The following is a 15,385-nucleotide window of genomic DNA, read 5'->3' as shown; positions in this document are numbered from 1 at the left end:
CCTTCCTTAACTAGAGTGGTGCCCACTGCCCGGCACTTGCCTACTTGGAACGATGCAAGTTGGAAATGCATGCCCCACCCAGTTATTGTATGTGTCCCTTTTATAGTTTTATGCCCATATATGGAGTTCTTGTAACGATGGAAGTTGGAGATCCATGCCACATGCAATACCCGTTGTACCCATGTCAATATATGGAGATTTCTGTATTTGTTTCTCTGTGTCCCTTTATTCCCATATATGGAGTTCTGTGTCCCGTTGTACCCGTTCCACCCATCTGTCTGTGTCCCTTTTATGCCCATATGGAGATTTCTGTATCTGTCTCTCTGTGTCCCATTCCTATATATGGAGTTCTGTGTCAGGCATGCCCAAATATGGAGTGTTGTGATGTCAGAACAGGCCAGCTCCATACGGACCTTGGGTAGGGGCCCTGTCCAGAGCCCGGGCAGATCGAGGCCTTTTGTGGCGGTTCTGGACATGGCTGAGGGAAGTAGGGGTGCTGGGGGGGCTGTAGCACCCCCTCCCCCCAGGCACAGCCCCCCCTCGAACAGGAGAGAAAGAGAAAAAAAAAGATATTTAAATATGCTGTATCACAGTATTGGCACCTTATCCTGGTTAATTGCCTGTGTCAGTTCGTTCATATATAACTTGCGTGTGGAGAGGGAAAGTAAAGGCCACGTTTGCGCGTGAAAATGCGCGTGAAAATGCGGCGCGCGCTATGCGCGCGCACCCCCAGGTACACGTTCAGCCCCTGCTAGTGTAAAGTACTTCCCGCGGGCCTGGTTCTGGACAACCGTGGGTCCGACCGACTCGACACCGGCACTGCACTCCCTGTGGGCTGTGGGGGTGGAACAAGTGTGTCGAATTTGAAGTCGGTGGGACGAACGGTTCTCGAGTTACGTGCATCACAGCCGTACACACAGACAGAGAGACAGATGTGGTGCATTTATAGATAGATAATACGTGTCCAGAAACTCCACATCTCTTGTCGTCTATTGTGCACACTGTGTGACTGGCTGCACAGATGCCACCAAGTCACGGTTTTGTATGATGAATGATGTCCGATTCTCTCTCTCTGTGTTGTTTAGTGTGTTGTTCGACTGGCTACAGTTGTTTTCCAAAATGTAAAACACAATCAAGTCCCTATAGTCCACGTCAAGTGTCATATAGTCTCAAGTTATTACTGTACAACAAACAAAACACAACTGTCCACTGTGTCCAGTGCAGTAAAATGTTATACATCCTAATATATTAGACAGCCCCTGCACATGCAACAGTGGCATTTTTATAATATTTTCTTGCAGCAAAGAAGATGTTTTCAAGTAAGCAAAGTGCAAGTCCAACAAGTCATGTCTCAAGAAAGACTAGAATCAAATAGAAGTTAGCCTAGTTATATTGTGACTTTAGTCCACTGACTCAACGACGCTAGAGTCAGACTTGATGAGTCCAAATGGGACAAATCATGTGCCATGAGTCCATGACACATACTGTAGGAGGCCTCTAGGGGGGCACTGGGGACATTATAATTATAAACGTACATAACTTCTTTGACATTGTAGAGAGGAGTCCTGATTTAATTGCCTAAATTATTACTTATGAAAAATGAGGCCTTGAGACACTGTGGGCCCCTGAGAGGACTCTTGGAGGCCATTGGGTACCGTTATACATACACATAACTGCTTTGACATTGCTACAGAGCCAAGCTCTGATTTAATATAATTAATAGCTAAGTTGTTGCTTATGAAAGATCATGTTTCACCTGAAAGGAAGGCAGTGAGGACTCGGTGCAACAGAGAAAAGAAGCAGTGATGCAGACTTTCTTTCCTGGCTGGAAGACATTGCAATCCTGTTTGTGTTTATCAGTGAGGCCCTTCCCCAAGTCCCAGAATGCACGAATAAACAAACAAACAAACAAAAGCACTATGTCCTTGCGTGGAAACACCTCCCTAGCATGGCTGTCATGTCCATTGACACTCAATTAAAAGTCTCCAGCTGCGACGGGACATAAACGCCAATGTACAGTAATGTTACTGTGCAACGTATGCTGCAATGTTTCCTATCGATCAGCGAGGCCAAGACTTGAGGTGTCGCGCCTCCTGGCCAAACAAGCGCCTATTAACCCCGTCCAGTGCGGTGGGCTAATCGCTGTTTATCCAAGAGTGCAGAAATAGAAACGGAATGTGTAACCTTACACTGCAGCCGAGACGGAATAGTATAGATATAAATGCAGATTATTTTGTTTTGTGGGTGGCCCCTGATTTAATACTATTTGGCCCCATTCACAATCGGCACCTTAGCTGGACTTGGGGTCGGAGGGGGGAAAAACGCTATATTTGAAGCCGCCCTGTGTCTTAGGGGGGTGAGGTATAGGATGATGCCCGGAGGGGTGTTTGCACACAGAACCTCATATGTCATTTCATGAAACCATGGATGGAAACGGAGGAGGTGGAGAAGACTTGGGCGTTTTGGGGCTGGGATTTGCTCAGTGTCTGGGGATGGCCACCAGCTAATAGGCCTAGCAGGCCGCAGTGTCTGACCATGTGTGCAGTGTAATCCCCACCAAGGTCAGTTACTTAAATTGCCCCCCATGGAATTATAAAGTAAACACAGACTCTGGATAAACTCCACATTGATATAGAGAGGTATGGGAATCATTGATGCACTGTAGGTTACAAGTAAACAGTATACAGAGAGAGTTTTGTACAGTGAGCAGCATCGGATCATCACATTGGGCTCCAAAACCCAGTCAGCAGTGCTTTTACGCTTCAACCACATTGACCCTGCCGTCCCTATTTTGAGCAAGGTTTCAAAAAATTTCAAAACGTTTAGAAACGTTTCAATACTTTTCACAGAAAGATTAAAAAAAAAATATATATATATATTATTATTATTATTTGAAATAGCAGATCTGCAAGCTTATGGACTATTTTCGCTATTCATCGTACAACAAAGCATAGTTTAACTTCAAATTTCTTACTTTAACATTTATGGCATATTAATATTAGATATGATGGGAGTGGAGGATGTCCGAATCAGATTGACTTGTGGCTCAGTTAAAACATGGTATGGCATTCAAAGCTAAACCAATGGCGATAGCTTAGAAAGACTTCACTAAAACGTATACCCTCTTGTTACCCTCAGTCCTAATCTAGCAGTGTCATGCACCTTGCACGCTAATTTGCACCCCAGTACATTAATATTTTGGCTCAGTCCAAAAAACGTTTCAAGAAATGCCACCTTTTGACACACCACGTTGATATTTTGGTGCAGTCCAAAAGACCTTTCAAGAAATGTCACATTTTGACTTAAGATTACAATTGTAAGGTTAATTCAAGTATAATGTTAATGTCCAAGCTTGGCATTAAATAGCTTCCCTTTTAAACTGCCAAGCCTTACATAGTCTTTAGTCTACAACCCTAGCAGTATTTCAAAGGAAATGATCATCTGTTATATCATGATAACCATTTGTTTCACCGATATTTTCTTAATATCAACCCATTACCCATAGTAACAGTGTAATTTTACTGCTAGCTACACATTTTATACTGCTATTGAGTGAACTAACATTTTGCGCAGTCCAGACTAAAATTGGCCTTGAAAGTTTCTTTGAGTAGTTTAGTCATATCTGCCCATGTACGGATGTATAGTAGCCTTGGTATAGGCTTCCATATTTATTATTGTTGTTAATGTTGTACTTGTGTATTATCTGACTTAAAAGAGTATTACTTTGGAGATTTTTTGTATTATATTTCATAGGTACTTTATGAGGTATCATGGATGTATTATTGGCTGTTCTGTAATTGTTCTGTAAATGTACGATGTAGCTTGGCCAGTTCCCACTTGAAAAAGAGTCTCTGTCTCAATGTGTTTTTACACATTGAGACAAAGGTAAAAAAAAAAAATGGCACAGATCACAGAAGCAGGCGAGAGAATGACCATGCACAAAATGTGGCTCATTGCAAAGCACCCCTGATGTTGTCTGCTCACTTCTCAAACCTTGACAACGAGTGAGTGCATGGTTTTGCTTTTGGTCTTGATTAAAGTTAATTAAAGTTTCCTTTGCTTGGCCCACTGATTGGATAACCAGGGGCGAGAGAGAGAGGGATGGGGGTCTGTGGAAAAGCAATTCATCATCAGATTTATGGCCCCGTATAAAACCCGAGTCATACACTTTAATACGCAGAGCTCTCTCATGCGAGGGCACCCAAACAGCCACATTATTGTATATTTGTTTATTTCTGAAACCATGTGTTGTGAATCCGGAACAAAGGGCACCACACCACTGTGTTACATGTTGAGGGGATTTGAGGAAATCTCCACAATCATTTTATGGTCTAGCAATGTCACACAAAGGACACGGTCAGTTAGTTTTCGAGGGCATTTGTTTGAACTTCATATTGCTTAAGAAGGGGATCATAGGAATTTGGAAAGAAATCACAATGAGGTTTTCTCCAGCAGCACACACAGCTGGTTGAGAATCCCCTTCAGCTAATGTTAGCAACATCTGAATGGAAATGTTTACCGAATTACAGTACATAAATCCTAAATGGAAATGTTCACATCACAAGTCCCAAATGGAAAAACGTGTGTGTGTGTGTGTGTGTGTGTGTGTGTATGTGTGTGTGTGTGTGTGTGTGTGTGTGTGTGTGTGTGTGTGTGGGGTGTGTGTGTGTGTGTGTGTGTGTGTGTGTGTGTGTGTGTGTGTGTGTGTGTGTGTGTGTGTGTGTGTGTGTGTGTGTGTGTGTGTGTGTGTGTGTGTGTGTGTGTGCGTGCATGCGTGTGTGCTGCGTGCGTGCGTGCGTGCGTGCGTGCGCATGTGTTTGTTTGCTACCTAGCAACAAGGGATGCATGTGCAAATCAGGAAAGTACTTACTTGCATGGTTTATTTGCTCATGCAAATCGCGCTGAAAATTCTGTTTTGAAAGCCACAGTGCAAACGTGTTCTCAATTGAAAATGACAAGATGTAACAAGATGTTACGCACTTTATTCTCATTGTCTGGAACACATTATACGATTATAAATGATCAATGTTCTGGATCCATTTGTAACATTACAATGTTAAATAATTTTAATCTAATGTATGATAGTTACATTGGTAACTATCTTGTATCCCCCAGTCTTTTCTAGGATTTTGTAGATTTACTGAGATTACTTTTTTATATTTAAGTGCATGGGTCCTGCATTTCAGGGGTGAAGAAACTGTGACCAAAAATCACTAAGTATGTTGTTGCTAAAAATGTTCCTTATACAGACTAGTTAGGGTTAGGGGTACTTCAGACATGCTTGAAAAAAGTCTCATCTAACCTCACAACCTAGTAGGTATTTATAATTACCCTGTCTCTTGCCAGGCCCAACCCAAAAGTAATATGCAGTTCAGAAATATTTACCACTTGTTTGCCACACTGAACACAAGTCATATCAATGTGTGTATTATTGTACACACCACAAAAAAACAACAATATGACTGGATACTGTACAATTATCCCCATTTAACACGCAGTTCAGAACTATGTACTTGTTTGTCATTGACCAAGTCATACCAAGACTTACTGTACACACCACAAAAAAACAACAAAGAGACTGGATACTGTATAATTTGGCTCATTTTTATGTTACCCAATTAAATCAAGCTGAACTTGGCTTACTCAGCATGCCTGCCAACCCACTATGCACTCAACACGATTGATGGCGCTATGCGATGCGGTCGCAGCTCCTGCAGCGTAAAAATGACCAAACCGGTGACTGCCAGAAAACTGGGCCTTTTATTGGTGCTGTGGCTCGGATATGGCTGAATCAACCTCTGCCAGCTGGCACCTGTGGGTTGAGTTGGTGAGTTTGAACCAAAGATGAGTGCACTGCACGATTGGCTAAATTATGGGTTTGGACCCCAAGCTTGTCTACTTGTGGGTGCTTACATGATGGGAGTTGGAATTTGGCGTAATGACTCTTTCTCAGGATGAAAAACAACATTTCTCATTTGCTTATCCACTTAAGCCCTATTTTTGATACTTTGTTGTACAATACTGCCACGTAAAAGTAACTCAAATTTAGATGTTGTAGATCTGATATTGGCCAAATAATGGATGCCAGGTTGAAAGTAGTTAAACAACCAATGTTGAATCACCGTAAATGACCAATGTAGTATTGAATCATGCACTGTAAATTACCAATGTAGTATTGAATCACTGTAAATGACCAATGTAGTATTGAATTAGCCTCGCGTTGCAATACTAATATACCACTGCGCTGCTCGGCGCATATGCATATGCAATAGGGGCGGATGAAGTCTGGCTGCGCCAGGCTAGTATTGAATCACTGTAAATGACCAAAGTAGTATTGAATCACTGTAAATGACCAATGTAGTATTGAATCACTGAAAATGACCAATGCAGTATTGAATCACTGTAAATGACCAATGCAGTATTGAATCACTGTAAATGACCAATGCAGTATTGAATCACTGTAAATGACCAATGCAGCATTGAATCACTGTAAATTGCTTTTTTGATTGATTGATTGAAATATTTATTAACAGTTTGCAGAATTACAGTACATTTCAAGCACAAACTCAATACAAAGGCTGTTAACTGTGAGTGGACGACCCAATTAAGCATTACACTTGTTTACAAGCGTAATGCCAGATTGCCAGATTCTCTAAAGGGATGATTTATACTTGGTTTACTTTGCACGTCATGACGCACAGCCAAGTACAACTCAGGCATGAGGTTGTGACAGATTGTTGAGCTGTACTGTACTGTACTGTACTGTACTGTACTGTACTGTACTGTACTGTACTGTACTGTACTGTACTGTACTGTACTGTACTGTACTGTACTGTACTGTACTGTGTTCAACAGTGGCATTGTGAATTTGTAATACTGTAATAGCCCCAGTTGATCAGGCTCCCATCACCCAAATTGTGTATGCGCGTGTGTGTGTGTGTGTGTGTGTGTGTGTGTGTGTGTGTGTGTGTGTGTGTATTCTTGCGTTAGTGCACCACTCAGTGGTTACTTACAGTCATACAGTAGAACTATATTAGATCACCTCATATGTTGTCATCTTGGCTACTCGGTTGGTTAGCATTTTGTTTTAAAATTGTATTTTGTATCCATGCAGTCATCTGACAACAAAAACAGAAAGATGTTAATGACTAGATGAACTATTTACACTGTAGCGAAACACAAAATAAAGGCGACGACAGAAATCTGGCTTCTTCGAATACAAGTTATTTGCATTCATTTTTTCAGTATAGGCCTTCCAGCAACACACACAGACACCACAAGTGCAATATGATAAGATTTACAACCGAAAAGGAAGAACAAAAACAAACAGATACAGTACGAACAAATAAACAAAAGGAAACACCAACACACAATCACCCCAGAGAATTGACTTCTTAATCGTGAACCCGACTCGAGCGTGCGTCCTTATTCAGATTTCTGAGCATGCAGATCTACAAGCTCACATTGTAAGCTTGTAGATCGTCTATTTTCAAATGGCTAAAATGTATAGGGCTGATGCGGTTATTTATTGTATGTTTTGTAATAATCAAAATCTACAAATGAACTAACAAAAGTTTTCACATACGTGTAGTGGAGTAAAAGTACAATATTTGGATCCGAGATGTAGAGTAGAAGTAAAAGTATAGGAAATTGTAAATACTCAAGTATTAGTACAAATACCTCAAAATTGTACTTAAGTACAGTACTTAAGTAAATGTACTTTGTTGTACTTTCCACCACTGGGTTTAAGTGGTCAATGGTGGTGAGTGTGGTGACTGCCAGGTGTGAAACCTGCTTAGCAGGCCTAAAACTCTTTAGCCCTAGTAGATGAAGCAGAAGTATGTTGGCCATGCTTGTGAAAAACGGACTATTGCTATGATTGAAACTGTAAAAACACAGAAATATACATTAAATACAATCAAGATCAAGAACCAGACTAAACATTCCGCTAGTATACCCCTAGAGATCATGCTGCTTGTTGTAACTCCTCAGGAAGTCGTTTTCTAGATACTGTATCTTGTTTGAGTTTTGGAATTACAAGTGCGATGGTATTAGGCTATATGCACGACGATTTTGGCCTCCGCATGGTAGCCTAGAGGAAATGGGGTTGCCAAAATCAGTAGGTTTCCCCTTTCAATCTATGAGACATAATAGTGTGTGCAAAGTTGATATTTTGGCCAAAGGGTGGTACTAGATTCTAGATCAGAAGAACTGACAAAGGGTCACTAGAACAGTGGTTCTCAAACCTTTTCATGTCAATTAAGGACCCCCAAATTGACACTTATTAGGCCGCAGACCCCCATTTGAAGGACTCGAATACAGTATGAGTAGATTTGTATGGCTCTAGCAGTGCAGTGATTCTCAACCATTGTAATTTCAAGGACCCTCCGGTTTGACATGCATTAGGCTTATAGACCTTGCTTGCTTGTAGACCAGCTATTTTCGGGGCGTGATACCGCACTTTTTAGAAGATGTGGCGTACGACATGGATTTCTTAACACGACCAATTTGAACGCAAAATGCTGTGTTCAAGTTCAGGAGAGTTCAGAAAAAGGCAATCCTCTTGTATGCTGCCTTCAGGTATGACATGGAAATTCCTTTCCATGCCGGCATACCTGAAAGCAGGGGGGGGCATTTGCATTTCTTTCACCATAATAAATGCTGCATTCTTGGTCTAGAGAGGGCAGTTGTTTTACAGACGGGTAAAAGGGCAGGGGCTGAAGCCCACTTTGATGTCTGTGTGTGCACGTCCCTGACCTCATGCACCTTCCAGTGTGTCGTTTGAACAGCGGTCTCACCAGTACCGAGCCGCCACTGTCTGGACCTCAAGGTTGACATGTGGAGGAACCTCTATATCAATGCAGGACAGCTTGGCCGTCAACACGCACGCACGCACGCACGCACGCACGCACGCACGCACGCACGCACACACACACACACAGACAATTGCACGAGTCCCTCCGATCCGAGTCCGAGTCGAGTAGCAAGTCATTTGGTCCAAGTCTCAAGCAAGTCTCAAGTTTTTCTGTTGTGGGCAAGTCAAGTCAAGTCGAGTCACAAGGTTATGTCAAGTCGGGTCGAGTCACAAGGTTGTCGAGTCAAGTCGGGTCGAGTCACAAGGTTATGTCAAGTCAAGTCGGGTCGAGTCACAAGATTGTCGAGTCGAGTACTGTACTGTACTGTACTGTACTGTACTGTACTGTACTGTACTGTACTGTACTGTACTGTACAGTACAGTACAGTACAGTACTGTACTGTACTGTACTGTACTGTACAAGCTCTCCTCCCTGGCCTCTGTGTGTTAGGCTGCACAACAGTGACACTTGATGGTGGTGTCCGAGTCAGCTTGTCTCAAGTCGAGTCGAGTCTGGAGTCATTGTCTTCCAAGTCAAGTATAGTCTCAAGTTTTTACCCTTAAGTCCAAGTCGAGTTGCAAGTCGTCAAATCAATGACTCGAGTCGGACTCGAGTCGAGTCATCGAGTCTCGAGTCCAATACTCTACACACACACACACACACACACACACACACACACACACACACACACACACACACACACACACAAACACACACACACACACACACACAGACAGACAGACAGACAGACAGACAGACAGACAGACAGACAGACAGACAGACAGACAGACAGACAGACAGACAGACAGACAGACAGACAGACAGACAGACAGACAGACAGACAGACCAGCCGATTCGACTGGTAAGACAGACAGACCTAATGCATATATGATATCTTTTTCCTTTTTCTTTTTTTTTAGTAGTTTACAAAATTGTATTAAACAGCTAATAAGTTAGTAGTTGTATTATTTTTTTGGTCCAGACTCATAGCAATGTCCTATAGGAATCCATCACCAAGAAAGCTCCCAGGGGAAAAACTACTCCCTTCATTGAGAATTCGCGTTTTGACACATCAGGGCCACCGTCGAGGCTGTCTCACGTCACGTGAGTCTAAAAATGTCAACATCGCTCGTGCACTAACTCGACTTTGTATCAACATTTCCACTAACAATATGTGTACTTTTCGTTGCTTTCGTAACTTTATACTTACTACGGAATGATGTGTTTCTAAGAAAATAATTGGACATCAAGTGTCACCGCGCAGGTATGTTATGCTTCATCATTCATGTCATGTCTGCAATAAAATGAATGTGCTCAGACAGTCAGAGAGGGAATTGTCTACAATACATAGGCTAGCCACTATATAGCATACAATACATCCATACAGACAGTGACAGGAGGATAGGAACCATCATTGATGGTCGATTATTTGTTATATCAAATTTGTAAATGATGTTAGTCAAACTTACTGGTGTATGTCTATCTGCTGCTGCTGCTGCTGCTGTTATTTACTGTTAGACATAGCCCTGGTCCAGTGCTTACAGCGAGTCTCTCATGTTAGACAGTTTATCTAGGCTACAAACAGAACAATTGGGTGTCAGACACACTTATCTAGCCTAAGAGTTTGACTCTCGTAGATGTATTTTATCGATTCTGTCAGAATTCGATAAAATACATCTACGAGAGTCTAAATCTTAGTTTAACACTTATCCAGTTTCGACTGTACAACAGCATAGGCTACATGTACTGATAGAGACGAGAATAAAGGACTAATTCAGGATTGATTTGAATATAAAGTATAATTTTCACTCACATACTGACTGTACACATTAAATAGTTTGATTTGCCATTCAAAACAAAGCCAAGAAAATATGCCATTTGGAACTTTAATTTCCTGTTACAGTGTTTGTGAATACATTTGAAGCTTATTATTCCCTCCTTATAGGAATGCAATTCCACTGACAAGTGACAAGTTCTATAGTTTTGTTTTACTCCACGTAACTGTTCACAAAATTAGTAATTACAAATGTCGGTAACATCCACAAAATACAGCAAATTCAGTTCAGAACCAGCCAGTTCTCTGTCTTATTATAGTGTTAGATGGATATATCAAGCGCTGAGTCATGTCCCCAACCCGACCCACCCTAGAATAGCAGATATTTCATCATAGAACACTTGATGCTTTGTAACCCTCCATATTCACCCAATAAGTAATTGCTGCGACTTAATTGGGCTCAGCTCTTGTCTTACTGTATCTATTTTTATATCCGTTTGAAGGTTGTCCACTTTTTTATCACAAGATTACAAGTTGAAGCAATATTAATTATTGGGTGATTCATTATGCACGGAGCACTACAAATAAGAATGCAGCAGATGAGAGATGAATCGTGTTCCACGTGCAGTGTATGGAATGCAGGCCATTCTAGGGCTAGAGAAAATCAACAGGTTCTCGACTGATCATTCATTTTTGTTCCCCTTTTCTGTCCTGGCCTGCGGCTTTTAATGTTATGAGTCACAATGAATGGTGATAGTAGTTTTAGTTTTTATTATTGTCGTACATTTCATTTATGTTTCTCTGAAACATTCCAGGATGGCCTTGTCCCACGCTGGCCAATCCTCCCTGATCCACAGCCTGGCCAAGCTGCTCCGAAATGATGGTAAACATTCACCCTCACTCACAACTACGGCTGTCACCATTACACATTTAAGTTGACGAATAATTGTCACACAACGATTGGAACGCTACAATTTGTATTTCTGTTTGCCTTTTAGGCTTCGTACTAGTAGTCACATTTTGCACAGATATGACAAATAACTTAATAATACAAAGACATCACTGACACATTTAATACTTTTTCCTTCCTGTGTAGATCTGCTATTTTTGAGTGGTGCAACCACTCCCTTATGGAGCGATGTGTGTGGGTGGCTGGCTGGCTGGGTGGGTGCCTGCCTGGCTGGGTGGGTGGGTGCCTGCCTGGCTGGGTATGAGCACGAAAACAGCATGGTTGTTTTTCACCACCTGTGCGCAACCTAACACACACATAAACACACACGCACATATGAACTGTATATATGATGATTTCGGGTGTGCCAGTACAGTACAGTACAGTACAGTACAGTACAGTACAGTACAGTACAGTACAGTACAGTACAGTACAGTACAGTACAGTACAGTAGGGACCGGCACATGGTAACCCACACAGAGTTGCACCACTCACTTCACACGGGTGTGATTTTTTAAAAACGTTTGAAAATGTATGGACTATGGACATTTGTCAACATGGAAACGATTGACGGAAATGTGTAACCACATAATTACGATTACAATATCTTCCCCTCTCTCTGTATCCGAGGAGTGGACATGTGGGTGTCTACACCACTGTTTCCCAAACAGTTGTGGGTCGCGGACACAGTTTTATGGGTCCCTTTATTATTGTTATTTCAAAGCATTTTCAACAATTATTCCCAAAAAGATAACATTTTCATGGATTAAAAACACAATTCAAGGATTATCTTTCAGTAGTGTCATGAAGAAAATCTACGAAAAATCTAAGAAATTCCATAAATTAGAAAACAAATGTTTAAGAAGTAGTGAAAATCGCTGATCTACAAGCTCACAATGCGGCGCGAAGTGACACGTTGTGAGCTTGTAGATCTGCTATTTTCACTAGTTTGGGTCCCAGGCAAACATCTAATCTCTCTTTAGGGTCACAGGCTAAAAAGTTTGAGAACCACTGGTCTACACCGTCCCCAAGTAGGCTTTGGCGATGACAGGGACTTTATTCATGACTAAATTAATGACAGGGACTTTATTCATGACTAAATGACAGGGACAGGGACTGCTCTGAGTCCTAGAGCTCTCTGCTGTCTGTCTGGGTACGACTGCTGCTCTGAGTCCTAGAGCTCTCTGCTGTCTGGGTACGACTGCTGCTCTGAGTCTATTCTGCTATTCTAAATCCTTTAGACCCGTTATTGACCTTATACTAACCTTTTCATATCAAGGTCCATTATTTATTTGGCAGTTGAGCCACGGACCACCATTTGGTGAGATGTAGCCTCTCATTTTGTTGCCGTTGCAAACGATTATGTCCACAATTCCAACAGGCAAATGTTGATCAAAATAACACTTATTTAGCTTTCTCTAATTGTGTAGGCTTTTTGTAAATTAAGTAATGCAGGTGACGGTGTTTAACAACAATTTAACTATTGATAGTGTAAAATGAAACCAAATGGACCCGTACAGGTCCATTTTATTTCATTTTACACACTCAAAGAGTTAAAGATCTATAAGAGTCCATTGTTTAGCTGAGGACTACCTGGAACCCCCTTAAGGACCACTGGTTGAAAATCACTGTTTTGGGATGATGTGTAGGCTGCCATAATCACTGCTAATAATAATCATGAGGTGATGAATATACATGCTGAATTGTGGGGACTAGACAGTGCACCAGTGACACTTAGTGGCTTATTTAGGCTACTGCCTTACTTTAGTATATTTTTTCCCTAAAAGTAATATAATAATATAATTCTCATATTGTGAGGGTCACACACGCCACACGGTGGCCATTTTGCTCATACTCATGTATCATGCCTCCCCTGGGTAAATCAAGTTTAAATAAAGTCCCTCGGTTGATGACAACTCCACACGTATTGTGCTGCCAAAAAAACATGATGACCTCTCTCTCTCTGCCCCCACACACACACACACACACACACACACACACACCCAGGTGACACGGTGCTGGCTGGCAGCAGCACGCTGACCCTGCAGGCGAGCAGCCTGCAGCAGATGAGCCGCCTGTTCGAGCAGCACCTGCTGTCGCGCAGCCAGCAGCACGGCTTCCTGGCGCAGTCCGCGCACCCGGGGGACACGGTCTCCCTGCTGCAGCTGCAGTTCCTCTTCGACATGCTGCAGAAGACCGTCTCGCTCAAGGTGGGGGTCGGGGGGTAGTGGTGTAGTAGTGCAGCCAGGGGTTTTCAACTGATTGTGAACGAGGGCCCACCACCCTGACTTAGAATCAACCTGGGAAACCACTGTTGCGTTGGGTGGTTGGGGATATGGGCTAAGATTAGTGCTTTTGTAACACTTGCTATGCATCCCATGTGTATGCATCCCGCTGTTTCTCAACCATTAGTCAAGGTAGGTAGCTTTATTTTGTCTCCCGAGGAAGACATTTGTCTCAGACAAGGACCCGCATGCAAGCGTGATCCATGCCCATGTCGCCGCAGAGCAGCGCCACATCTTTCTTGCAACATCAAGATGCAACCGCCCTCTTCAAGAAGCGAGACAAAGAAGTCCACTGACTACTAATAATTTCCTAATAATAATGACTCAACCATACAATCCGCTACGCTTCCCCCTCTTAACTCTTTTTCTGTTGGATTTCTTGACCTCCGACTTGTCAGTAAATGACTACATGAACGGCCGTTGAGCCAGTGTGTAACTATTGTGAAGTTGGTGTTGAGTTTGAAGTGCATTTGCACTTGATTCTTTTAACCCCCAGCTCATCAGCCCGGCGGGTGAAAGGCTTCAGTCCGTCGTGAAAATCTTCCCCTTCAAGTCTCTCAAGTGTTTGGAGGTATTATTATTATTATTACTACAAATCTTCTTAAGCCTTATTGTATATATACACATACAGTATTATTGCTGAAGATATGCGGTTGTGTCTTTCCTGTTTTTTTCCCTTTCTGTCTCTCTGTGTGTCTGTAGTTGAAGCGTATCCCTCCTCACTGCCTGGAGGGCCTCAGAGGAGTCTACTCTCAACTGGAGGTCTTCATCTGCTCAAAAAGCCTCACCTCCCTGGAGGTATTTTCCTGTGTGCATGTGTGTGTGCATATGCGTGCGTGCGTACCGTATGTAGTAGTAGTAATAATAGTACATTTTATTTCAGTCCATTTAAAAGAGCAGATATACATGCATACATACAGTAAAAGGGACACTTCACCCTTTTTGCAAAGAAATATATGTTAATGATGTTTAGAAGAAGAAGAAGAACACTTTCCTGGGGTCTTTATGTGTAATATGTGGTTTTAGATATTTTATGCAGTAACTCAGTAAGACAGCCCTCCCCCTATCCACAAGGAGGAGCAGTGAACCAAAGCATCATGGGAATTGTAGTCCATGAAGGAAGTGAGCCCAGTGTCCATGACATCATGGACACTGCTAAAATCTAAATATAATATTCTAAATGTCATTAACATATATTTTTTTTGCAAAAGGGCAAAATGCCCCTTAAATCCACTAATGTTAGTGGCACCGAAAAGGCATAGGCTGAAGCCGAGGCATATTTTGCCTACACTTTTTGAAACGTAACTAAGGTTTTTTAAAACAAAACGTAGTAACACATTTTCAGACATTGGTTTTACCTACAAAACTGAAAACAGAAAAAAATCTAAGCCAAGGCTTAGACGTTGCCTACACTAAATGAAAAGTGACAAAACAAAATAACATACTTTTCTTTAACGGAAAACCTTGGTTTAAGTTTGTGTGTGTGTGTGTGTGTGTGTGTGTGTAATTACCTACAATAAAG

The 15,385-nt window shown here is 42.0% G+C and overlaps 1 protein-coding gene across 2 annotated transcripts in view; it reads left to right on the top strand.

The window, feature by feature from the left end:
• The first annotated feature begins 9,964 nt into the window (after nucleotides 1-9,964).
• stk11ip (serine/threonine kinase 11 interacting protein) overlaps nucleotides 9,965-15,385 on the top strand; it is a 61,136-nt gene continuing 55,715 nt past the window's right edge. For both annotated transcript variants that reach the window (XM_079495376.1, XM_079495375.1), the window contains exons 1-5: nucleotides 9,965-10,119; nucleotides 11,445-11,512; nucleotides 13,586-13,788; nucleotides 14,360-14,434; nucleotides 14,566-14,661. In XM_079495376.1, the coding sequence (XP_079351502.1) occupies nucleotides 11,446-11,512; nucleotides 13,586-13,788; nucleotides 14,360-14,434; nucleotides 14,566-14,661 (441 nt within the window). In that variant the 5' untranslated portion in view covers nucleotides 9,965-10,119; nucleotide 11,445. The remainder of the gene's footprint in view (nucleotides 10,120-11,444; nucleotides 11,513-13,585; nucleotides 13,789-14,359; nucleotides 14,435-14,565; nucleotides 14,662-15,385) is intronic.

The sequence above is a fragment of the Electrona antarctica genome (assembly GCF_951216825.1).
Source record: "Electrona antarctica genome assembly, chromosome: 24".
Taxonomy (NCBI): domain Eukaryota; kingdom Metazoa; phylum Chordata; class Actinopteri; order Myctophiformes; family Myctophidae; genus Electrona; species Electrona antarctica.
This window is presented reverse-complemented; position numbering and strand designations above follow the sequence as displayed.